The sequence below is a fragment of the Sceloporus undulatus genome, chromosome 5 (assembly GCF_019175285.1).
Source record: "Sceloporus undulatus isolate JIND9_A2432 ecotype Alabama chromosome 5, SceUnd_v1.1, whole genome shotgun sequence".
NCBI lineage: Eukaryota > Metazoa > Chordata > Lepidosauria > Squamata > Phrynosomatidae > Sceloporus > Sceloporus undulatus.
Genome location: NC_056526.1, coordinates 56,454,545 through 56,482,253, shown reverse-complemented (window position 1 = coordinate 56,482,253; position 27,709 = coordinate 56,454,545). Strand labels below are relative to the sequence as shown.

Genomic DNA, 27,709 nt, shown 5'->3' with positions numbered 1-27,709 from the left:
TCAGAGGGCTGAAAACAGTTACTCATATGACAAAATTATTAACTTCCTGCCAGGGATGGCCAAATGGTGGAGGGCAAATAGTGGACAGCACCATTTGCTGCTCCAGAATGTCTTGGGCCAGCTTTGCTTCATATCTGAAAGGAAACTAGCTGTTGCAAAGAGAAGCTCAAGAGAGTTTCTTGAAGAAAGAAAGATTGTACAAAACTAGACAAATACATGTTTATTGACATGATCCACAAGTTGCTTTAGTAAAGCTATGGCTCTTAGAATTCAAAGTAAACCATCTTACTACTGGAAAACTGAGTATATTTGAGACTGAACGAATCATACCCATTTAAGTCTATAAAAAGTAGATGTCCCATGTAAAATTTGCCTATAGTTTTCTGCTCTATTTGCATTCCAGTAATTTGGAGAATTTCATTATTTTTAGAATTGCCACATGTACTTTTTGATGCTGTTTTCATTATGCCCCCCTCCCCACAGATTACTGATACAACATTTGCAACTTGATTAAAATAACGACTGATATTAAAATTTTGAGAGGCAGTCTGCAATAATTTTCAATAAGGATGTGGATGGAGCAATCCTGCAGAAACTGTTTACTTGCACTTTCAAAAGCTTTTGGTGAGTCTTTCCTCACAAGAAATTCCTGAGCAAACTTATCAGTTATGGGATAAGATGGGCAGGGTGGGGGTGGGTGGGTGGGTGTTCTCCTATGAATAGGCAACTGGCTAAAGAACAGGAAACACATAGTAGATACCAGGAAGTAGAGAGTAATAAAAGGTCAGGTTTGTCAAAAATAGAATGTAAGCAGTAAAATCTGGAGTTACAGGTTAGCAATGATGTAGCCAGGATTGTTGACAATACCAATTTATTTATGCTGGTTAAAATTAGAAGAAATAGGAAGGAACTCCAAAAGAATGTTTCCAAACTGGTAAAATGATCATTAAAATTGCAAACCCAGCTCAATTTAATCAAGTGTATAATCATGCACATTCGAGCAAACTTCATATATATTCCATGACCAAGTCTGAGCTTCTCTGACTGATCAAGAAAGGGATCTGGGGGATGTGTTGTATATCTTGATGAAAACATTGATCCAGTGTGTGATGGCAGTTACTGTGAAACAACAAAGTGTTTTTTTCCTTCAACTATCTGTGTTGGAGGAAAGGAATTAAAAACAAAACTGCTAACATCATGATATCTTTATATAAATATATTGTGTAACAACTTTTAGAATAATTTACACAATTTTGGTTGGCACACCTCAATAAGAATTACTGAAGAGTTAGAAAATTACAACCAAAATGATGGGGGGAGGAAGAGCAACTCCTTTGTGAGAAAATGTTACAATATTACTGGCTTTTTAACTTAGATAAAAATATATGTGACATTGATATACGATATAGAAATATGCATGATGTAAGGGAAGTGGGCAGCGAGACCTTCATCTCTGTTACATACACGGTATGACTTCGGTATCCATGGGGAATATTCTTCCAGACTTGCGGTGGCAATGTGAAACCACAGACAATAGTGAAGTATTAGTGACTTCTAGTGGTTTATGGCAGACGTTGACCACAGAGTCACACTGGAGGACTTAGAGATTTTTAGAGAGAACATCTTCCTAGGCATTTCTAGGTTCTCCAGCATGACTCTATAGTCAATATCCTCCAGAAGCTCACCACAGAATTGTGCTGGAGGACCTAAAAATGCCTAGAGAAAACATATTTTTTTCAGATAGGGAGAAGTGAAACAGCAGATATTCGGTCCTAAGGCCTTTGACAAGGTTTCCCATGACATAATTGCAAACAAGCTGGTAAAATGTGGGCTAGACAAAGGAACTGTTACATGGATCTGTAATTGGTTGACCGGCCAAACCCAAAGGGTGCTCAACAATGGCTCCTTTTCATCCTGGAGAGAAGTGACCAGTGGGGTCCCACAGGGCTCCGTCCTGGGCCCAGTGCTATTCAACATCTTTATCAATGACCTGGATGACAGAATTGGGAGCATACTTATCAAATTTGCAGATGACACCAAATTAGGGGGAATAGCTAATACCCCAGAGGACAGGATCAATATTCAAAATGACCTGAATAGACTAGAAAGCTGGGCCAAAGCTAACAAAATGAAATTCAACACGGAGAAATGTAAGGTATTGCACTTAGGGCGGAAAAATAAAATGCACAGATATAGGATGGGTGACACCTGGCTGAATGAAACTACGTGTGAAAGGGATCTAGGAGTCCAAGTAGACCACAAGTTGAACATGAGTGAACAGTGTGATGCGGCAGCTAAAAAGGCCAATGCTATTTTAGGCTGCATCAATAGAAGTATAGTGTCTAGATCAAGAGAAGTAATAGTGCCACTGTATTCTGCTTTGGTCAGGCCCCACCTAGAATATTGTGTCCAGTTCTGGGCGCCACAATTCAGAAAGGACATTGAGAAACTGGAGCGTGTCCAAAGGAGGGCGACAAAAATGGTGAAGGGTCTGGAAACCATGCCCTATGAGGAACGACTTAGGGAGCTGGGGATGTTTAGCCTGGAGAAAAGAAGGTTAAGAGGTGATATGATCGCCCTGTTTAAATATTTGAAGGGATGTCATATTGAAGAGGGAGCAAGCTTGTTTTCTGCTGCTCCAGAGAACAGGACCCGGAACAATGGATGCAAGCTGCAGGAAAAGAGATTCCACCTCAACATTAGGAGGAACTTCCTGACAGTAAGGGCTGTTCGACAATGGAATGCACTCCCTCGGAGGGTGATAGAGTCTCCTTCCTTGGAGGTCTTTAAACAGAGGCTGGATGGCCATCTGTCAGGGATGCTTTGATTTGGATTTCCTGCATGGCAGGGGGTTGGACTGGATGGCCCTAGTGGTCTCTTCCAACTCTATGATTCTATGATTCTATGATTCAGGGATCACAGTATAATACTCAAGCTAAATGGTGGAGATTAAGAAGAAATCTGTTTTGTTCATTTACATGCCACTTTGTTCCTTGACTGGAGCCCAAGCGAGAATGTGGAGATAAAAGGAAGTACTTCTTCACAATATGCATAGCTAAAGTGTGGAATTAGCTATTTCAATATGTAGTGGAGTAGTCAGTGTGGCATAGTGGTTTGAGCATTAGGACTCTGGAGCCTTGGCTTGGCCATGTAAACCCACTGGGTGACCCTGGGCAAGTCACGCTCTCTCAGCCTCAGAGGATGGTGATGGCAAACCCCCTCTGAAGAAATGTGTGAAGAAAATCATAGGGTTGTTATATGTTGGAAATGAGCTGAAGGCACACAACAACACCAATATGTAGTGATGGCCACCAACTTGGATGACTTTAAAAGGGGCTTGGACAAGATCACAGGGGATAATGTTATCTGTGACTATTGGTTATGATGGCGGTATTAATTGTGGTATGGCAGTAGATGCGGAAACAGGCTTAAGGGGCTATTGCTTGAAAGCTTCTGTTTTGCAAATGTGGGAACAAAATACTGGTGTAGGCAGGCCCCTAGTCTGATCAAGCATGATTCTTTTTGAACTCTTCAGTTCTGAGCAAGTACAAAAACTGTGGTCAATTCCAGTAAAACAACACATTAGCTGTTGCTAGTTGAAAAAAGTGGAGATTTATAATATACCAGTAGTAAAGTACCTGTGCGTCCCACAACTGAAGTCCAGTTGGTCAAATCCCCACTTATGGTGGTGACAGTAGCTGTATACTTCCGTCCAGGCAAGAGGTCAGTGTATGTGAATTCTTTAGCTTCTTTGGCAAGAGCCTTGTTTATGATTCTAAGTGCTCTGTCTCCCAGTGAAACCACATAACCATCCCACTCAGTCAGAGGGGTCACCCACATGATAGTGAGAGAAGATTCATTAGCATGCTTTATACGGAGTTGAAGAACAGGCTGTGGGGCTGTACAAAAGAGAAGTAGGAAAAGCACCTCAACATTATAAAAATTTTATGAGGAGCTACATCAAAAGGCTATTTTGCAATAAAAAACCCCTGGTAAGGCTCCTCTGTCAAGTTGGAGGGCTGCATCTGATGAAATATTAATTTCAGCATACACTTAAGCTGTCATTCTAATGTTGATGGCTGTAACAGTTTGTAAACAATGATCTGAATAACAGGAGTTAAGATTTATTATTTCTTACATTAACATAATTTATTACACTGGAGGACAGATATAATGGATTAAACAGATAATTGTTCAAATGATGCTAGTTGCCTGGCACCCGGTGTGTAGAAACAACCCACTCATACTACTATATACATTCTATTCACTTGCTGTGTTTTTTCTGCAGGTTCTCAGGACTGTTGTCTGTAATAATGCCATCATATGCACCAAATCTGATCCTGTTGCTGTATGTGGGCCATCTACTGCTTTATATATACATACTTGCCATGGGATGCAGGTACAACTGTCCATGCATGCCAGAGCAAATCACCACTAAAAATATTTGGCAAAAAGGTTGAAGGAATGTTGCATGGATGGACTTAATCCATATGGCACATTAGTATATGCATAAAGCTCACTGTGCTTAACAGTTCCCTTGAAATAGCAAGTTCAATAAAGTTTTTGAACCAGTTGTGATTCCCCACCCCATCTCTGTAGCCTGAGGGATTGAGTGTCCTTTGCCACTTGTTAGCTAATCTGTTTATGTCTGAGGTCCCTTTATCACCTTCTGGCTGCCTGGGTGCCCAATTTGTGATGGTAGTAAAATTCAGACCGACAGTTTACATCAAAACACCACTTATGCACTCTTAAAGTACTGGAATCTCAGGGAATTTATATGGAAGAATTAACAGGCTCTCTGTTAATCTTATAGGCTATTTTTATATGCAGTCATAAATATACAAATATATAAACTCCTCTTAGGCAGAAACATAGACTTGTTAACATATGGGCACATTATTTTGATTAGATTATATTACATTGCATGTAAGACATCATAGATTCATCACACTACATTGCAGTATATTCCAATAAATGGCAAGTAAGATATTACACTTTCATAAAAATCTTTATTTGTCCATCGTTCTAGTAAGCTTCTCCATAGTTAATGCATAGAGGACACTGCAATCTTAAATATAGTAATTCAGAAATTTATCCATTTAAAAATCTCATCTGTTGAGGAACTATATATCTCTAAAAAGGGATCTGTGAACACACAGGTGCCCAAGGATTAATATTCTTAGGCACTGATATTTCTAGCAGCATCTGTTACATATCTATAAACATCACAAACAAGCACTCATTATAATCCTAATGGGAAACATATTTATTTAGTATAGCTGGACAGTATGGCTATGCTATACACACTCTCTCTCTCTCTCTCTCTCTATATATATATATATATATATATATACATGTTTACAGACATACACACACACACACCCCACATAGAACATTTATGAGTTTCCACAGAACATAGTCTGAGATTAAGGATTTTGCACAACGAATAATTTAGAGACATATTCTCAAAATGACAGAGAATAGTTTTTCAAAGGAGACATGAAACTCAAATATCTAATCTCATAGCCTAAACATTTTATTCCTCTCTCAGGTGGCAAAGATAAAACAGACAAAATACAGTGTAAATATTGCCTCTAAACAGGAAAAGTATTCTGACCTGGCAGCTATTTAGTAGGTCACATAATTGCTATGAATAGTACATTTCTGTAACTGCTGCAACCTGACGTTCTGTGTTATGAGAAACATAATGTCAAAGAGTCAAAGTGTGTATAGTGTCTGAAGATTCAAAGGGAGGGTGTAGCAGGAAAAATAACCAACACGAGGTGTAAGATAACACAGGGTTTCCCACCCTGATCTTCTTATACACCCTTCAGTCTATTGTTTTTCAGGATACTCCCTTCCTTTTTTGTTTTGTAAATCTGAAATACTCAGCTTGCTAATAACTGCAATAGCTTATTGCAGGAGTGGGGGACTTCCATTTATGGACCATATATAGCTGACCTCCAGGGTTATTCTATACAGTTCACAGTCTCTTGTCAAAAGTGAAGAAATTAGTTTTCAGTTCACTATTTTTAAAAAGTTTATTTCTAGTTCAAAAGGCTTTCATGGCCGGCATCCATAGTTTTTTTGTAGGGTTTTTGGGCTATGTGGCTATGCTTTAGAAGAGTTTATTCCTGACTCTCCGCCAGTATCTGTGGCCGGCATCTTCAGAATAAGCCCCTGTAGAACATGGCCATATAATCCAAAAAACCCACAAAAAACTATTTATGTCTAGTTCTTGTGTTTAAAAAATATGAATAGATGGTAGGTATTTATGATATGGTCCACTGTGTCAAAATATTCACTTTTTTAAAGTTCAGTTATATCATAAGAGACATGGGACAATTTGATCTCCAATGGAACAGAGTTCTGCTTCAAGGTGTGTGATTGGGACAGTGGTGGACCAAGACTCATAAGGCAAACCAAAGCAACATGGAATGAAATTGCAGGATTTCCAGCTCATTCAAAGCCCTGCTGGCTCATACCCACCAAGGCAGAAGGGCTTGTTGTTTTATTTTCCTGTTCATATGATGTATGATTTTAAAAAAAATTCTGCCCTGAGAGAAAAAAAAATCCCCAAACCATTTATAGCAGGGGAGAATAAATGTAGAAGCAGCATGGGACATTTTTCACTGACATGCCCAATATAACTGGAAGTGACATGATACCACTTTTGGTTCTGGCTGATTCCCCCTCCCCCATTGTTTTAGGGAGTGATTGGTTTTTAAACTATCATGGGGGTGTGAAGCCAAAGGTTTTCATGGCCAACATCCATAGATTTTTGTGGAAAAAAACCCTGATCCTGGGTGGCTTTCACCAAAATGAAGACCCAGCAAAATGCAAATGAACACCTCAGGGGTTTCCCCAGCAGAACATGGGCATATAGCCCGAAAAACCCACAAAAAACTATATCATGGGGGTGTTGGGGGTAATAGGAGCAAAACTCTTCCATTTTGTGTTGGGTTTGAACCGGTTTTTTGCCTTCAAAGTCAATTAACTTATTTTTATTGGGGAGGGGGGAGTTCAGGTTCATAAAAATGTTTGGTCTTGGAAATCTCTGAATAGGATACTACCCTTGCACTACTCCAAGCAAATACAACTGATAGCATAATGGCATTTATGCCAGTTGAAACCCTCAATGGGATTGTGGCCACTATGAATTAAATGTGTCAAATACTGGAGTAAACACAGATTCGTAGAGGTCATTGTTCTGTGGTAGAGCATGTACAGTACAATGCATGCAAAAGGTTCTAGGTTCAATACCAGGTGTATTCAGTTAAAAGAAGTTGACAGCTAAGATGCTGAACAGCTGCTGTCAATCTGAGTAAGCAATACTGAGCTTGATAAACAAATTATCTGACAAGATCTAAGTAATTCCTCCTTCATGTTTAAAGACACAGTTTTAATTTAATAAGAACCCTACAAACAGTAAAGAATGCAACTTCCTACTCCTGACTGATCTCTGTAAATAAATCAAATTCTTATTGATCATGTGCATATGAACAGAGCCACAGTTAGGAATGTTTTAACTCACACATAAGCATCTGGTAAGGTCTGCCACATTCTCTTTGTATGTTTTCCAAGTTTCCTGTGGTCTTGGAATAATAAAAAAAGTTTGCTTACCTGTTCTACCTTTGCTGCGTGCTGTGTTCTGCAACCCACCGCTTTCTACAGTAACATCAACCTCATATTGTCTTCCTGGAATCAGTCCTAGATCCTTGATAATGTATTCCCTTTTATCTTTCTGCACTGTAGTATTCAGCAGCACTACAGAGCGGTCCAGCAGCACAATATAGTACTTATCCCAGTCTCCAGCAGGGGGCAGCCAGCTTACTTTCAGAGATTTCATCCCTCCCATGCTGTCCACTTTCAACTCTGAAACTTTCTGGGGAACTGAAACAGAGAATTGCAACAAATTATGGTCAAATGAAATACTCCTTAAAACAAAACAAAACAAAAACTATGGAAAGAAACAATTGGTTTGTAAACTGAAAGGTCAATGAGCACATAACCTTTTCAATAATTATCAGTTCAGCAATTTTCACATTTTTGTTCTCATCACAGATGTGCATAAAATCAAAAAGATTTATATGCATGAGGAGGGACCAGTGTGGTGATATTAAATCTTGTTTTTTCCACCAATGTAAATGTTGGGGGATACTTCCTGGGGGAGATAGCAGGTAGGCAAGACTACTTGACATTTCCTCTACTCATCATGTTCCTTATGAATTTTTAATTACGGTCTGCCCTTGCCTTATGTGGGGGATCCATTCCAGCCCCCCCTCCCCAGCGTAAGGCAAAAAACACGTATGCTCAAGCCCCATTACATATAATGAGGCTTGTTCATGCCGCATGGCCATGCATGTACACCATGGGTGCATGCCCCATTCTCCCAACGGCTTCTGCATAAGCTGAAAGCCACCTATAACGAGTCCACGTATGGCACAGGCTCACTGTATTTTTCTCTCACTGGAATTAAAATTACAAGTGAACATGACTAGGGAAAGAGTGACTGTAGGAAGGGACATTTGCAATCAAGATTGTAGAAGTTCTTAGCACTCCATCCATGAACAATCCTTTCCTGTCAGTGTTCCAACCCCACATTCCACATTACATAGCAAATAAGAGGTCAGCACCATGCATTTGCTGATATAATATCACAATCTGTATGGCAGTTAGCAAAGACTACTGCATGTCTTTTCTCATAACCTTGGACCTATATTCAGTAGAGCTGCTGATACAGGTTGAATATCCCTTATCAAGAAATCCAAAATACTACAAAAATCAAAAATTTTCATGGGTGGCTGAGATAATCACAGCTTTGCTTTCTGATGCTTCAGTGTACACAAATCTTATTTCACATAGAAAATTGTTTAAAATGTATAAAATTATTTTCAGGCTATGTGTATAAAGTGTATATAAAACATAACTGATTTTTGTTTGTTTGTCTCAACATGGGTTCCATCTCCAAGACATCTCTTTATGTACATACAGTGGGACCTCAGTATCTGTGGACTTGCCATCTGCGAATCCGCAGACAGCAAGCCTGTGTTATCCCCAGTGGAGGTGTGTGTGTGCAGCTGCGCCACCATTAGGGACAACTGGACTGAAGTCTACCCTCCTTCCCTTTTTCTTCCTTCCTCTTTCCCTCTCTGAGACTTCTTCCCCAGGCTTGGCTTTGGGGGTGGCTTGAAGCTGGAGGCTGGAGCCCCCTCAGTCAGAGGGAGTCAGAGCCAGGGCTGGGGCTTGCATTTTGGAGCCCTCCCCGGCCCACATCCAGGAAGAACCTTCAGGCTCTGAGACCCATGAGTCAGCCCCAGTGCCAGCTCCCTCCAGCTGATGGGGCTCCAGTCTCCACCTCCAAACCACCCGCAAAGCCAAGCCTGGGGCAGAAGCCTTGGGGGGAGGGTGTGAGAAGAGAGGACTTCAGTGCATTTGTCACTAATGGCAGAACATGGCTATGCTGCCATTAGGGACAATGGGACTTGAGCATCCACGGATATTGGTATCTGCGAGGAGGGGGTCCAGAATGGATCCCGTGGATACTGAGGGCTGACTGTATATGCAAATACAGGCATTCCAAAAATGCCAAAAATCCAAAATCTGGTCCCAAGTATTTTGGATAAGGGATATTCCATCAGTATCATTGATCATACTAGATACTGTATGACCAAATATGGAACCTAACCATAGTATTTTATGATTAGAAAGCAAATGACACAAAAGGTCAAAGTGGTTCTGATCAGAGTGCCTATAAAAGCTAAACACATACCTGTCCTTCCATATGCTGTCACTTCAGTTAACAAATTACCACTGACTGTGCTGACATCAACTTGATAAAGGCATCCTGAAATGAGCTTGTCAAAATATGTCTCTGTGACTTGTGGCTGTAAAGTTTTCTTTCCTTTAATGGATCCAAGATGAAACAAGGTGACATTGTAGAAGTCAAGATTACCCAGAGGTCTCTTCCATAATACTTTCAATGTATCCAAGCTGCCATCATTAGCTATCCTCAAATCTAAGACTTTGGCTGGGGCTATTGAAAAGAGAAAGTGAGAAACATCTCTGCTGAATAGTTATACCACAGAACTATATTTAATATTTTTAAAACCAGAACCATTTTTTTTTGTTATCAGCACATGCAACAGTAATAAATGTAGGGACAAATACAAAGACATTTGAAAGTGTTCCCACTTTTTAGCACTGACAGAAACCACTCTGCAACCAATTTATTTGCATTTCTTCTTTTAATGTGTGATGTCTTTTAATATTGTAATAGTTTTATTCTGTTTTAATGGTCCCTTTTTTAATGTATTTAATTGTACTGTTCTTTTAAATTGTGAGCCCTTTGAATCCTAACTTTTGGGGGAAAGTGGGATGATGATGATGATGATTCTAAAACTGAAGAAATTCTTCATTTCACAATCTCTGACTGGCTAGTTCATGTGACTGGCTTGCTCATTTGACCTGTAGCACTGCCTTAACTCTATATGGGTTTAATTTCCCTTTAGTGACATGAGTAAATAGTTAAATCTGATGGCCAAATAATACTATGGCATCACTACATCTACCGCATGTTCTCTGATTGGCTGGAATCACTTGAGGAAGAATAGAAGTTGGAAAACTGACACTGAAGCCAAAATGTTGGATGCTACATAGCAAACAGCCATGGAAAAAGAATAATAATGTAGACTGGGCAGTGTTAACCTCCCTAGTGAAATCACTATCATGAGGCAAGAAAATCTTGTTTATAACAGCACGGAGTAGTAATCTTATATTGCTATGTCAGGATGTAATTATACATTCATTTCATTCATGAAGGGATCAGTGACTAATGTTAGAAATTGTATTTGAAAACTGCACAGACTATTCAGAATTTAGGAACTATTCTGTGCAAAGTTCTTGTCTAGTATTTTTGCACTAAAAGCAGTATTTTTGCATAGAAATCTTCTCTGCTGAAAATGCTACAATTGGAGACTTATGCTATGCAAAACAAACACACAAAACCCCCAAAAAACAAATGTGGGGGGGGGTTTGCAGAGAAAATAATATTTCTGTAGAATAATACTATTTTCCATGCATAAAATGCTGTTTCCTGCAGGAAATGTTGTTTTCCGTACAAAAAATAACATGTGTAAATTTTGTGCACAGTAAGTCCTGAACTGAGAAGATTCACATCAGTCCATGACTTACCTCATCAGGGTTTTCCAAAACCCTGGGTTTTGACCATTTTAAAAGTATTTTTGAATATTTTTCCCACTCCTACTACTATAACAACAGCTCTTCTTGCTCCACTGGCATTCAACACGATTTATGCTTTTGTGGAAATTAATTCTAATTTATATACATGTGTGGGATTTGGTGGCTCCGAGGTTAAGATGCTGACTCTGGCGATTGCAAGATTTGCAGGTCAGCACTTCAAGGCCCAAGTGCCCCATGATGGAGTGAGCTCTCATCACTAGTCCCAGCTTCTGCCAACCTAGCAGTTTGAAAGCATGTAAAAAGTGCAAGTAGAGAAATAGGTACCACTTTGGTGGGAAGGTAACAGCATTCTGCTCAGTCATGCAGGCACATGACCCACAGAGTAGTCTTTGACAACACTGGCACATTGGCTTAGTAACAAAGATGAGCATCACCCCTATACATTTTGACAACCTTGTCAAAGGGGAAAACTTTACCTTTACCTTTTATGTAAATGTGCATGTAAAATCAGAATTAAGCCTTTTCTAATTGATTACCAGTACAAAGTAACTATGGTGCATTACAGGCAGCCTGTTTCAGGTGGTCTGCCGGCGCCGTCATTTGCGGCGCCGAGGAGCCCCAGTGGCCAAACCGCGCAGCTCCTCGCGCCACAAAAAAGAAGCCCCAAAATGGTGCTTCTTCTTGCGGTATGCTAATGATGCTGCAAGGTGCCAATGGTGCACTTGTGGCATCATTAGCGCCGTGCATACGCTAGGCATCCACAACATGAAAATGGTGGCGCCCGTGTAGAATGGGTGCCGTCATTTTGTATGTCCTGGGGACGTACTTTACGCCTGTGCAGAACGGGCCTATGGTTTAAATTTTGGATGCCATATGATGATGTGGTTAATCTAAAACAGAAGGTGAAGCTTCCATTTTTCCTCTCACAGTAGGGACATTCACAAAACTGCTGATCATAACATTACTAGATAAGGCAATTTAACTGCTCAGTACCATCATGAACTTTGTGTTATCAGCAATAGTTTTGAGAGTGTCCAGTATGAACAGTGAGGCTGGTGTTTAATTTCCTTCTGATCTCCATGTCCACAATTGTGTACGTGTCTTCAAGTCACTTATCAACTTATGGCAACCCCATGAATTTCATAAAGTTTTCTTAGGCAAAGAATAATCAAGAGGTGGTTTTGCTAATTCCTTCCTCTGAAATATAGCATACAGCACCTGGTGTTCATTGGCGATCTCCCATCCAAGTACAGTACTAATCAGGGATGACCATGCTTTCCTTCCAAATCCAGATAGGATCTGGTGCCTTTAGGGTATTTAGGCGTACAATTCTTTACCTAAAATTCTGGATAATCTTTTGTGCATGTTTAGAAATCAGATGTAGTCCATGAAAAACAATCCTATTAAAAAATCTTTAAAATGCCACAGGACTTTCCCCTCTTCTTACAATTTTTCTTACTCAAGGAAAGATCAGTAAAATCTTACCAGTCCTAATTACTTTAAAATTGTAGTTTTCCAGTCCTTCAGCCTTGGCAATGATAGTGAGATTATAGAGACAACCCGGTGTTAGTCCTGAAAAACTGTACGATAAATAGTGTTTTGCTAGATCTGTTTCCTGCACTGAAACATCTTTATTCAGTAGAACTAGCTTGTATTGATCCACATTCCCAGCACCAGGTGACCAAGAAACATGGATTGATTCCATCTTGGCTAGGACCTCAATATTCTCCACCGGAGAAGGCACTGTTAAAAGAAAAAGGGGAGAGAAAGGCTTATATATGAGCACTGTATATAAAAATTCTCACAACCTCTTCACTCATGATTGAGTAAAATGATTTTTGCTTATATATATTCAGTTTCACTCAATATGCGTACCTATTTTTAAAACAGAAATAAGAATTACTGTAGATTAAGCTCTAATATCAAGAAAAAAATGCTAGTGTACCAGTTTCTACAAACACTACAACCCTATTTCTAATCCAATCAGATGACACACAATGTGTGGTTGGTTCTCAGCATCCTTCCTGGCCATCTCCCTGCCTCCATTAGAGAACTTCAACGACCTTCCATGGATTTTTATACTTGGGAAATTAAAACCACATCAGGATACTGTCCAGACCATTCTGGTCAATCTGGCAGGATCAATTCAGGCTGCTTTCATTTTGGTTTATAACTGCATTTGCCCCTAATATATTCAGGCATTTTTATGATCAAGGTTATCAAATGCAGCTTTTCAACCATGATTCCCACAGGAAGGAAGTGGCATCAGCGATGCTGACTGCATGATACCACACTCCTCCTATAGCTGCAGGAGAAACCTGTGAATGATCTGCCAGTTGTGCAATGCCCTGGATGCAAAAAGCCATTTGTGCAATTGTCAATCATGTGGTGTCACTCTCCCCTCCTCTCCATTACTTTTTAAAAAATGTTTCCCCTGCTTTTCATGCAATTTCAGAGCTCTAAAGCATAGGATTTTTTTTAAAAAAATCATTTAAAAAAGCATATATCAGGGCTGCAGAGTTTAGTAATTGCATGAAAATAGTTGAACCCCTCCCCCCAAAAGGCATTCTGGGAAAGGCATGGGGAGGGAAGGCAGGGTTAAGGAAGAGGATGGGAAGAGAGCATGATGGGGCCAGCATCTCTGGTCATGCTAATGGAAGAAGTGCATTGTGACTGCTCCAAAATCAGTATGTTGCCATTTTATTTTGGTTTGCAGGACTGCAGCACAAAGGGGATGCAGGGGTATAATGTCCCAAGACCAAACAGCAAGTTTCCTCTAACTTTTAATTCCCCCTCCCCCCCTATTTTTCTATTTTCTTTCCCTATTTTCGTATTGTTTCTGTTTTCTATTTTCATCCTACTTTTCTCCCACAAATGGGACCAAAGACTTACAACAAAACAGTATACATGAAACAGTAAAGAAATGAATAAGAGGTTTTAAAAATCGCAACACAATTTGAAGACACAAGAAATTGAAAGACACAAGAAAAACACAGTGCCCATCCAGTTAAAATCCCTTTTTGCAGCAAGTGAGGTCAGTTGTCAAAGGCTTGCCTGAACAGAAAGACATTGAAAGGACAACGAAGAGGTAGCCAGCCTAGATTCTCTCAGCTGAGTTCCAGAGCCTGAAATTGACCACTGAAAAAGCCCTATGTAGTGGATTCCTTATTCTTTCCACAAAACACTCTTTTCAACACACAGTGATCTAGGCTTTTACATATTTCATAGTGTAAAAGTTTGCTATAAATAGTACAAGAAACCCTCTTATAATACTAACTCTTACGCAAAATCTGGGATGGCTGCTTTTAGAGTTATGGACCCCAGGACATTGCTTCTATGATAAGACAATTCTAGTTTTATCATTCCTTTTCTTTTTTTTTTAATGGAGAATTATGAACACAAGTGAAATATTATCATTTGTAGGATTAGTTAAACCAAGAAAACTTACCAGTAGAACCACTGATATTAACTGCAGGGCTCTTTTTATTTCCAGCAACTGCCTTGATTGAAATAGTATATTTGGTGCCAGGGGTGAGATTAGCAAATATCTGTTCATTTCTTGAACTGGTTCCAGGAACATGGATCTCTTCTGTTTTGACTTTATCAAGCAGCTGAAGCTCATATCGGTCCACTTTCCCTAAGGATGGGCTCCACCAGACCTGCAAGGTTGTGGATGTAATCTTTTCTTTCCTAATTTCAAATCTTGTAGGTGGCAAGGGTTCTGTGTTCCAAATAAGTTTGTGGGGGAGGGAGAAAAATGGAAGAAGTCATCATTCACATCAGTTGACAATCTTTTCTCTTCTTCTAAATAATAACAACAAAGACCTTAAGCCTTCTCAATGGCAGCCACTGGGAAGATGAAGTGATGTCAACCACATATGATGCAAAGAGCAGATGTGAGCTCAATTACAATCAAAAGAGAATTTGATATGTTTTAAACACTTTCTTATCTGCCCTGAAGTGTAGATAGAGATACAGCCTTTGGATATGGCTGTAAGTCAGGGTATAAAGACACTGTAGGAATAATGCAGTTTGACACCACTTTAAATCCTACAGAACCCTGGGATTTGTTGTTTTGTGAGGCACCAGCACTTTTTGGCAGAGAAACCTAAAGACCTTGTAAAACTACAAATCCCAGAATTCCATAGGGTGGAACTATATCACTTAAAGTGTTATCAAACTGCATTATTTCTACAGTTTAGATGCATCCAATTGAGAACACATCCCTCCTTTTGTACTCATTTTGTCAGAAGGAACAGAAACTGGTGGGATGATGGGTCGCCAGAGGAGTGATGAATCCATTCCAGCTTTTTGTCTGAAGTTTAAAGGACCAATTTGGAGGATACAATTCAGCACCTTGCATGCTTCTTTTAAAGTTCTGTCAAAATGCCACTGAACTATGCCACTGAAATTGAAGCTAGCAGCCACAGCAGAACAAAATGACCTCTCTCTATTTTTTGGCACATGTAACTGTCTTCTGATTATGATTATCTGGATCACTCCCTAAAATAAATACATGAACCAAGGATGGAGACCTCTCTTTAGATGTTATTGGACTGTAAGCTTCCACCACTGGCTATGCTCACTAGACCTGATGGGAGTTAAAGTCCAACAACGTCTGGGGGCCACACAGTCCTAAAATAAATGAAGAAAGGACTGGAGAGGGAGGCACTGCTCCTAAAGCAATTTAAAAGGTTGCGTGCCTAGAAGGTGAAGTTCAGAAATTCAGATTTTATCTAATCTATCTAGCCCAGAATACAAAACACCCAGTCCTCTGTACATCCGTTAGAACAAAGGAACAATGAGCTTGGGAAGTGCCTGGCCTGAAAAGCCCAGGCTGGAAACAAACACTTAAAAAACCATTTACATTGTTACAAAGTTCTTGACTGGCGACTGTCCAATTACTGACATATCATAAAAATACAGTATTTCTATGCAGATATTTTTATAAGTACTTTTATCATATACACTGGATGCAAAACATCATGCTTAAACAAGCAGCCAGTTTTTATGAAATGGTAAAAAAATGTGTACCTTCTACAAATATTTCAAATAAAAAAGGTAATTTCATAATCAGTTATTGTTTAATTTCTATGCTGCTTCCTGGCAGTGTATTTAAAGTAGATTCTGTAGAAAGAGTTATTCTTTCATTGTTAGTTTTCCAAAGAATTAATTGGCTGTTGCCAAAACCTACTGCTTTTATTAGGGTTGGAGTATCTATTAGTTTGTCTCTTTATAGTCAGATGCACTTCTATGGCTAGCTACACAAAGTTTTACTTTACAGTTTTATACACATTAACTCAGAGGATGCTCCACTTAATTCGGTGGGCCAAAGAATATACTACTATACATATTTAGTCAGAAGTAAATCCTATTCTCTGTGTTCAGGTTTACTTCCAAGACAGCATATGAAACTGAAGCTTCATTCTCAGGAAACCATGGCCTGTTACAGACTGCCAAAATAAAGCTGCTTCGGGTCTCTTTGGAGGTATGCTACTTAAATGATGCATGGGTCCTAAGAGTCCGGAGGTCGCACCAAAGCCACACTCCATTCCTAAGCACTGGAGTGCAGCTTTTGTTGCAGCTTCCGGATTCTTAGGATGCATGCATCATTTAAATACCATACCTCCAAAGAGACCCGAAGCAGCTTTATTTTGGCAGTCTGTAAGAGGCCCATGTGATGCAGAGCTTCATAAACTATATGACATGGTAAACTGCCACCCCTCTCCAAAGTACCAGGGATTTGTATCATATTTGTGTCAATTAGCTAGAAACTCTCTAGAGGTCAGCAGCTGATGGCTTGTGGACTAGCAATGGTCCATGTAGTGCCAATTTGAGTAGTGCTGGTGTACAGGATTGAACATTTCTTTTTGCTACACAGCATTCCTATCATGAATAAGAGTATAAACAATAATTTCATAGAATATTGCTGAATGTTTGATTCACTTCCTTAAAAAGCCAAGCTAAAATGTCATTATTGTACAATTTGTTACATATATATAGTAAATATATGTATATTTACTATCAGGCAAGAGAAATCAAGCTCTTTCTCTCTGTGTCCAAACATGCATAAGAGGAAGTAGGCTCAAGTGTCTTTGAATTCTCTCTCTCTGTGTGTGTGTGTGTGAGTGTGCGCAAGTGATCCCTGAACCAGATGAAAAACATGACTTCACCCTTCAATTGCTTTCCATTCCTTTGAAAATTGTATTTCAAGTCATTTTTTTTTCTGGGAAGAGGATCCATAGGTTTCACTAGATTCTCAGATGGATCCATGACCCATAAAGGGATAAGAACCACTGGTATGAAGCATTAACTGCATCTTGTTCTATATCTGTTGATAAGGGGAAAAGATTTATTGGCTAAAAAGGGGCATGCCTCTTGTAGATTTAGAAACAACCTGGTTTCCTTCAAATGCGTTGGATGCCAACATCATCTTCAAAAGCACATCCATTTAGGGATGATGCTGTAGTCCAACACATTTGCATGGAACAGGCTGGAGAAATGCCCTATTAAAGAGCATATTATGTTAGAAGATGTATTTATATTTCAACACATTAGTAAATTCTTTTAGTTAAATTGCTAATGACTCAAATAATTGGAATGCATACATAACAGTTTTGGATTTTCATATAGAATTCTCAAAGTGCATGAAACATAGAAAACATTAAAATTTATCAACATTTCAAGTTTTACTTCTTTATTTCCAGCAGATAATAACAGGAGCATCAGTGTATATGGCTGCCTTAACTAAATTGCCTAACTGTATGGCATGGTTTCCAAGAACTATGAAATTATGTTGCAAATGACACATATCAATGAAATTCAAAATATTTTCATTGATACAGCATTCCATTGAGACTGGGATCCCTCCAAGCCTATTTAGGCCTATGAGTCTAGCACCATCATTTTTCTTCTCCTGTATGATTTTAAACATCTTTTGCCTGTTGAAGAAGCCAATTGAAAACTTGCACGATGTATTTTGTGCATTTTGGGCAGCCAATAAAGGTATCACTCTTTTGTGGATGATGGATTTTGTTTAATTTTGCTACATGGTTAGCATGTCTACCCCTGAAATAAAATTCCTTTGTTGCAGAAAAAATGCTAGCCTAAATCCAATTCTTGCTCCCAAGTAGAATAGACCTATTGAATCAATTACCAAATAGTAAGTTAACATTTATGTAAATCATATTGATGCAATAGGTTTATTATAGTTTAGACCAGGGTTTGAATTTAGGTCACTGTGTATTATTAATCAATACTTTAAATATAACAAAATGTTGTAAATCAAAACAACAAGAATTTGCAATTTTAAATCTTTGTTTTAAACAATTTGTCCCTATTACAATCAGTGTAATGGTGGTTTTGCTTGGAAGTATAAAATTTTATTTATAATGCTTTTGTTTTGAATTTAATTTATATACAAATATGAAAATCTCTTGTGACACATTAGTTCAGAAGGCTTACCATGGAGTATTAAACTTTAATTCATTTCAGATACAAACTATAATTATTACACTATGTATGTCCTACAAAAATGTATGTCCTTTTATAACGCAGTATAGCAGATTAATTTTAAAAGGCAATTACAGGTTATTTACATATATAAATAAGGGACCAAATTTGTTTCCTTGAAACATTATAATAATCATCACTCCTTATACATTAAATACCACATATACTTGGCCATTGGTTGATATCATGTATAAGTCGAGGGTAGGTTTTGGGGCGAAAGTTATGGATTTTGATTTTGACCTGTGGGTAAGATGAGAGTAAGACTTAGGGTCATGTAACAAAGGATCTATAGTGAGTTTTGGCTTCTTTTTTTAAAAACCCAATAAAACTAAAGAAATTAGCAACTTAATATCTGAGCTTTTTACAAAACAATAATATTTAAATTTGCATTTCAATTTTTTTGGCAATTGCAAACCACATACTTTAATGGGAACTAGATTACTAGATCGCCTTGTTAAAGAGAGCCATCACAGTGTAGTGGTTTGAGTGTTGGACTACAACTCTGGAGACTTGGGTTCAAATCCCCACTCATTCATGGAAACCCACTGGGGTATAATCTGCACTGCAGAAATAATGCAGTTTGACACTGCTTTAACTACTATGGATTTCTGAGGTCTGTAGTTTGTTGTGGCTCCAGAGCTCTCTCACACAGAAGGCTAAATATCTCACAAAACTACAAATCCCGGAATTCTGTAGCACTGAACTCTGGGTGACCAGATGCCATAACCGCAAAGGAGGACAAGGCACTGTAAATGTATGACATTCAAGAAGGCTATCACAAAATAAAAGCTAAAAGCACTAAGAGAAATATAAACTTATGATTGTTAATCATGCTCAAAATGGAGGACACTTTGGAATTCCTCCTGAACCAGAAGGTTGAAATGTAGGATATGTCCTGGAAAAGGAGGCCATCTGGTCACCCTTTTTGAACCATGACAGAGTCAACCTACATTAATTCTGCAGGGCAGATTAGATTTGTGTAATCTTGGGCAAGTCATGGACTCTCAGCCTCAGAGGAAGGCAAAGACAATACATCTTGCCAAGAAAACCCAATGACAGGGTCGAATGACCCTTTCACAGGGGTCGCCTAAGACCATTGGAAAACATATATTTGCATGTAGCAATGAAAATAATTTTATGGTTGGGGGTCACCACAACATGAGGAACTGTATTAAAGGGTCGTGGCATTAGGAAGGTTGGGAACCACTGCCTTAGGGTCACCATAAGTCAGAAACAATTTAAGGCACACAACAAAAATAACAAAAATACTATGCATAGGGAGACTCCTCTTATGAGTCAATATTAACAGCAAGGGCTGAATTTTGCTCTCTCTGACCAACATATATGAAATATGCCATGTTTAAAATAACTATTGCCAGACCTTTTCAATCTGAATTTCTTTTAATTTTGCATAACCACAAATTCAGGATGTGCATCACATGAACAATATGCTAGCAGGTCCTTCCTCTATACCTAAACTTGCATCTAGATGGTCTTCACACCTGTACTTGTCAGCTGTACCTGTTTGCAAGGTGATGTTGCTGGTTTCTCCATCCGATAGAGAGACAATCCTGAGGTGATACAAAGTCCCTGCTTCCAATCCATTGTAGTCACACTCATAGGAACCGTTGGTGCTCTGGACCGGCTGGCAAATCCTGTATAAAGCATTTTGGGAGCTGCAGGTTACACTGAAGTTACAGGGACTTCCAAGACTGTTCCACCTGAGATAGACAGATTGGCTGGAGACTTTCCACTCTGTCTGGTTGATGGTGCATTTCACAGGAGCTGCTAGACCACTCTAAGGAAGGACCAGAAACAGCACATGAATCATAGAATCAGAGTTGGAAGAGACCGCAAGGGCCATCCAGTCCAACCCCCTGCCAGGTTCGCCAGGTTGCAGAAGTTTGAAGATTTCATTCTTCTCCACTCACTTAAGACCACATCCTACTATATTTTCAATCCTTGAACTTTGATTTTAAAACACAGTGATATACAGTGGTTCCCTGAAGTCTGATGGAAATCCCCACCTTATGGCTAATGTTATATTAAAACATATACCCTGTACCTGCCTACTAAAACATGCTTGTATTGTGTTTTGCATTAATTAAATTGGTACATTTGTAGATACAGTCATAACCACAGAATAGATCCCACTTTACTCCTAAGTATACAGTGAGAGTCAGCATGGTGTAGTGGTTTGGGTGTTGGATTAGGAATTTGGAAACCAGGGTTTGAATTCTGGTTCTGCCATGTCAACCTGCTGGATGACCTTGAGCAAGTCACACAGAGGATGGCAATGGCAAAGCCCCTATGACAGTGATGGCGAACCTATGGCACGCGTGCCAGAGGTGGCACTCAGAGCCCTCTCTGTGGGCACACATGCTGTCGCCCTAGCACAGAGTTTGCCAGAGTTTCTTACTAGAAAGCCAGAGGGATGTGGCACTTTGCAATAAATAAGTGGGGTCTGGGTTGCAGTTTGGGCACTTGGCCTGTAAAAGGTTCACCATCACTGCCCTATGAAGAAACTTGCCAAGAAAACTCCATGGGTTGTCAAAAGTCTTAGGGTAGTCATAACTTGGAAATGACTTGAAGGTAAAGAACAATAACAAACAATGATAGTGGTTATGGGGCGATAAAAGCCATAATTTTAATATTTTTGTATCCTTGAATAGGGGAGCCAGTGTGGTGTAGTAGTTTGAACCTTGGACAATGACTCTGGAGATCAGGGTTCGATTTTCAGCTCGGCCATAAAACCCACTGGGTGGCCTTGATGAAGTCACACACTCTCAGCTTCAGGGGAAAGCAATGGCAAACCTCCTCTGAACAATTCTTTCCAGGAAAACCCCATGATAGGTTTGCCTTAGGGTCCCACCAAAATGACTTAAAGGCACACAAAACAACAACAACATCCTTGAACAGATGGCGGGGGTGGGGTGGATGAAGGGCAGAAGACAGCAATTAATTAATGTGCATGAAGTTATATTGCTTGAATGGATCACAGAATCATAGAGCCGGAAGAGACCCCCAAGGGTCATCCAGTCCAACCCCTGCCATGCAGGAACTCACAATCAAAGCACCCTCGACAGATGCCCATCCAACCTCTGTTTAAAGAACTCCAAAGAAGGAGACTCTATCACTGTCTGGGGGAGTGTGTTTCACTGTCGAACAGCTCCTACTGTCAGGAAGTTCTTCTTAATGTTGAGGTGGAATCTCTTAATCAAAATGAAGAGACCGTTTCTTCTTCAAGAAAAAACATTAGACACTGAATTAAGCATGCATCCCAGATATGAAATCAAACTGAGGCCCATTGTTTGATGGGAGGGGGTTTGAAAGTGTACTTGGAAAGCTGAGAGCAGCAACACTGTCAGGAAACTAGACTCTGTTAAGAACTAGACTAGAATGCAGTCCACCACACTCCAAGGCAGCGTCTTCCATGATCAAACAACTTAGTTTATCACATGGGGACAATTGGAAGTATAAACGGGGATTAACCCGTGATAATCCCGCAATTGCGCTATTGGTTTTCACACGACGTTATGTTCAGTGATATTATTCCATGAATAACCCATTATTATCACGCAGTTGCGCAAATGGTTTTCACATGACGTTGAGGTGAAATGTGGTTAAAGTGCCATTAACCTGTGAATAACCAGTCAAGAAACAGCGGCAAATCATTCATGGGATTTTCCGGCGAATGACTTTTTGCTGTTTATTCCCTGGTTATTCACAGGATAATGACTCTTGTGTTAGGAGTTTATCGCATGGAGGGAAATTGCTTAAATCCTGTGCAGATTTAAAAGTCTGAAAAAACCAAGAAAGCAGGTTGTTTTTCAGATGTATTTTAATGTCAAGTGCATGATTTTCTCGGGTTAATTGCTGTTTAAAATCCCAGTCCTCCCTCCCCCCATGTGATAAACTCCTTACTGTGAAGGCAAAGTCTTTCATGGCTGGCATCTTTGAAGAACGTTGGCATGGAAGAGACTTCTTAGTGTCGGCAGGTTCTTCCTAAGGTTGAGGTGGAATCTTAAATCTTGCAAGAGAAACTGCTCCCTGTAGATTCACCTTGGAAGGCCATCTCTCATCCTTGGAGCAGGTGCTGGACCCTGGGATAAGTCCGCTCAGAGTTTTGGGGGCTTTTTTTGGCCTAAAATTCCTAGACTTACATGTGAGTATATATATATATATATACAGTTGGTGGCAGGAGTGATGATGGTCTCCGAGGAAACTGTGAGAAGCACGGTCTGTATGTTTTCGGTCATTGTCTTGATTGCATTATTTGGAGAGAGCAAAAAAGGCAGGTGCAAGAAGACTTCCCTGTGCCATCCTGCCAATGTTTCTTAGCCCGGCTGGGTTCAATGGAGTTCCCTCACAGGGGAGGGAGTTTAAAGTCTGTGGCACCAATGAATATCCAAGCAAGAAGCACCCCTGCATTTGAGAGCCAAGGTGAGGCAGGTGAGAGCCCCTGAGGCCAGGAAGAGAGCCCTGGCTGACTGGTGGTGCCTTGCAACTTGCCCCCTGCCCAGGCCCTGCTCTGCCCCCTTCTCCCTCCCTCCCTCCCTGCTGCCCGAGAGAGAGACCCACCTGGAGGAGGGCCAGGGCTTGGAGGAGCCACCAGGAGAGCCCCGCTCCGCCTGGCCGCCTTGCCATCCGTTGGGGTCTGCCAGGGAAGCCCCCTTTGGCCCGCCCCTCAGGAGGAGGAGGAGGAGAGGGGCAAGGATGCTGCTCCGGCGGCGCTCAAGGAGAGCCCCCTCGCCCTCCTGGTCTTGGGCGCACTTTCCTCCGGGTGGGAGGGCCCCCACTGTCCCGGGCTGGGCGCAGCTGCAGCTGCAGGGGGAAGGCTGCCCTCTCCTCTGGCCCCGCAGCCATGCTCAGCCGGCCCTAGTCCTCGGCAGCCTGCCCGCCCTCCTGCGCCTCAGGAGCAGAGCCACCAGCAGCAGCAGCCTCTTTCCCGCGCCTTCTCTTCGGGGGCTCCTGGCTCACACACTCAGCTGGGCAAGGGGCTCCCTCCTGCTGCCCACCCCTTCCTTCCTTCCTTCCTTCCTCTCTCCTCCCCTCCTTGTCTGGGATTCCTTTCCCAGGGCTCTTTCCTGGCACCACAAACTCAGCCAGGAGGAGATGCCTCCTTCTCCTCCCACTGCCAGCTCCTCTCCTGGGCACACCTCCTCCTCCTCCTCCTCCTCTGCCTCCTCCTCTTCTGAGGCACTCTTTTGGCCTCTGGCTGCAGGACTTTCCCTCCAAAAACCCAGGGCTTCTATCTATCTATCTATCTATCTATCTATCTATCTATCTATCTATCTATCTATCTATTCCAAGGCTTTTCTGAACTCCCAGGTTCATATGTACAGTATATGGAAAGCCAGGGAATGGATCTGGGAGTCTATGTAGAGATAGATAGACTCCCAGATTCATTCCTTGGCTTTCCTTCTGGAAATAGCTGGACTCCAAGGTCCATATATATATTTATAATCTCATTAAATGTCCTAGGGTGTGCATGTCAGAAATATCTATTTGTGACATGCACACCCCAGGAAATTTTCCTTTACTCCCCAGACTTTTAGCAGTGGAGGAACTTAAAAGGAGCATTTAGACATACAGTGTTCAAAGAGATCTTGTAGCACCTTTCAGATTAACTGAAAGAAAGAAGCAGGTAGCACAAGCTTTCCTAGAGTTAAGCCTACTTCCTCAGATGCATGTTTACAAGTTTACATGTCTGCATGTTTACATGCATCTGAGGGGGTAAGCAAGTCTACAAAAGCTCATGCTACCAACTTCTTCCTTTCATTTAGTGTAAAAGGTGCAGCAAGATCCCTTTGCACACTGATTTTCCAGACTGAAGCAGTTATATCTATGAATTCTACAATTTAGAAATACCGTTTAGCCATCCAAATAAAAGGAACAGACACAGTTATTAAGGGCATGCAAACACATTAAATATAAGAGCTCCAATAAGTGTGAATGGTTTTCAACATCTCACTCTGCAATGGTAGAAGTTTGGGGACTGATGGAAAATTTCATGGGGGGAGGAGGGACAGAATTCTTATTCGGGGAGCAATATCTACATCTTGCTCTTCTCTTAGCTACACCCATAGATGAGATCTGGCCAGGGTTGCTAACAGAGAACCCACATGTTCCTGTGGTTTGCTTCCATGGCTTCAGGTTGCAAGAGAAGAAAAGCTGGATAACATCAAAACAGCAACTTCAGCAACTGTCCCAAACTCTGGACTGAGCAAACAAGACCTCAAGTGCCCCTCCAGAGCTGAGATATCATCTTATTTTCTCCTTAGACAAACCCTAAAGTCACTTACAGGAACTGCAAATTTCCTCTTTGCTATCTTAGCAAGAATAAATCAATATGTAATCAACAGAGTCAAGAGCCTTTATTTTTCTCTTTCAGCCAACATAACCTCTCTACCCTGAAAATGGAGAGCATCATGCCAAGAACTTTATGTTCAATGAGATTTCAATTGCGTAGATGGAGAAGTAACAGTAACATGAAAAATGGGCATTTTGTCTCCTTTCTCTCACTATTCGTGCGTTGCCATCTACTTTTGAAACAATTTCCACTCGCCCATGAAAGAAATTACCATTAAGAAATAGAAATAACTAAAATCAAAGAAGTTCTTATACTTTTAGGGAACCATTCAAGGGAGAACATATTAAATTAATCTACTCCATCACTGCCAACATACATTAGATCAGTAATGAAACAGCTTCCTTGAAATTGGAGGGAATGGAGAGACTGAGTTGGGTGTCATCACTTTATTGGTGACACTGAACCTCAAAACTCTGGCTGACCTTTCCCAGTGGTTTGATGTAATATTAATAATAATAATAAATGTATCTTTATCCCACCCCTCTGTACAACACAACCGGCTTACAAGATTAAAACAAACATTCACATATCCCACAATCCCTCCCAATACAATTAAACATCTTACAGTTGAAAACATAACTTAAAATAATAGACAAAACAGATAAGCAATAGCAACAGCAGAATTAGGGGTAACAAATTAGGCTTTTTTTTTGTGCCCGGGTATCTATTCAGGGAAGGCCTGCTGGAAGAGATCCATCTTAACAGCTTTTTAAAAGCTGTTTAAGGTGGTAATGAGACGGATCTCATCTGGTAGGCCAGTCCATGATCTGGGAGTGGTTGCCGAAAAGGTCTTCTGGGAGGTTGCAGACCATATGATGTTCATAGGTTGCAGCAATTTCCTCCCAGAAGAACATGTAGATGTTAAATGGCAAGGGCACAAAACAGAACCCAGAGGGCCCACAGGCCAATAGCCAGGAAGCCAAGCAGGATTCCCCCTGCACCACCTTCTGAGTTTGCTTCTCCAACAAATACCAGAACCACTGCACACACTGCCCCCAAATCTCATCCCAGAGAGCCCAGAAGGATACTCTGTCGGTGGTATCAAGATCCAGGAGAATCAACAGGTACACAGTCCCCCTATCCAGTTCTTGTAGGCCACCCACCAAGGCAGCCAAAGCTGTCTCCATCCTATAACCAGGCTTGAAGCTAGATTTTGATAATCCATCTCATCCAGAAAGCCCTGGCACTGAGAGGCTGCCACATACTCCAATATTTGGCTCCAAGATGGAAAGTTAGAGACTGGCTGATAGTTATTCAGATGTACATTAAGCAGATGCCAACACTTTTTTTACATTTAATTGTCAGCTTTAATAAATACATTTTCATTCACACTTAATCTGAATTGTGATCCAGATACATTTGCTATATATTTGGTTTTATTGATAAACTGATTTTAAAATCTTTTTTCATTATTTGTAATTTATTATTGTGAGAGTGATGCCATGGGCTGCTGCATATATCATTAATTTTGGTGATATATAAATCTGAAACACTAGATAGATAGATAGATGATAGATAGATAGATAGATAGATAGACAGACAAATAGACAGATAGCTAGATAAGCAAGTCAGTGCCAAAACAGGTGGCACTGAATCCTATATGTTTACTATTCTTTTGTGGAAAAAGTAGCTGGTTCAGCCTCATACCTGTCACCAATGACTATACAGTCATGTGTTTCAGGGGAAAAACCTTCCATAACATTTTACACCTTCACTTATTTTAGATGCCCTTTTTACTCCATTTTCAGCAAGATAATTCAATTGCTCCTCCAAATGAAGTTTGGTTTTAAATATCCACATGGTGTTTCTGTTGTTACAGATTATTTTGTGGCAATTCCTAGCTCCAGCTGCAACATTTTATTCCCACCCTGTGGTGGGGTTCTTCTTAATTCCAAAAAACCACTTTCTTCTCCATTCTTTTCTTTAAAAAGAAAAAGGTTGTACATCGGTGTATCACTGAAATGGCACTTTTGCACTAGAACACTACAACTCTATTTTTGTTTTTGTTTTTTAAAAAGGAAGAACAACTGATCAGAATATCTCAATTGGTTTAAATTACACTGTGGTTCCCCCCCAAAAGAAAACAACAAAACAAAACAACAACAACAACAACAACAACACCTTTTGAAGAACTTTAGTGGTGATCCAAGAAATGGCTACAAACAGCTCACCAAAAGAATGGAACAAGCAGACATGATGGAGATGGCAAAGACTGACAAATCATGGCAAAACCCAAGCTATATTGTGGGAATTCTCACTTCTTTAGACCAGTTTGAAAAAGTTGATCATCCTGTTTTTGAGATAAAATAGCTAGAATCGTACACAGTAATCCAAATGTGCTAAACACAGAGATTTACAGATACAAGATACTATGTTATTTGGCATTTTATATTCAGATTATTTCTTGATTGCACTGATACAGAATTTGCTCTCTTCACTGTTGTTGTTATTAGCCCTCAGGTCAACCCCAACTCATGGCAACCCTGTAGATGAGATATCTCCAAGACCCTCTATCCTCCATTGCTCTTCTTATGTCCTGTAATTTCAGATTAGTGATTTAATCTATCCATCTGGAATGAAGTCTTCCTCTCTTTCTACAACCCTCTACCTTTCTCAGCATTA

General features: G+C 40.3%; 1 protein-coding gene across 2 annotated transcripts in view; it reads right to left on the bottom strand.

Annotated features, from left to right (window-relative positions):
* The window catches only part of PTPRB (protein tyrosine phosphatase receptor type B), a 73,998-nt gene extending 50,211 nt beyond the window's left edge, over positions 1-23,787 (bottom strand). The window contains exons 1-7 of one of the 2 annotated variants that reach the window (XM_042467576.1): positions 23,296-23,787; positions 20,236-20,512; positions 14,651-14,923; positions 12,688-12,945; positions 9,773-10,036; positions 7,624-7,893; positions 3,639-3,899 (exon numbers count right to left, since the gene is read on the bottom strand). In XM_042467576.1, the coding sequence (XP_042323510.1) occupies positions 3,639-3,899; positions 7,624-7,893; positions 9,773-10,036; positions 12,688-12,945; positions 14,651-14,923; positions 20,236-20,512; positions 23,296-23,361 (1,669 nt within the window). In that variant the 5' untranslated portion in view covers positions 23,362-23,787. Of the gene's footprint in view, positions 1-3,638; positions 3,900-7,623; positions 7,894-9,772; positions 10,037-12,687; positions 12,946-14,650; positions 14,924-20,235; positions 20,513-22,638; positions 22,684-23,295 lie in introns of those variants that run through there. The other variant, XM_042467578.1, reaches the window with a different exon arrangement.
* Between the last annotated feature and the right edge of the window lie 3,922 nt (positions 23,788-27,709).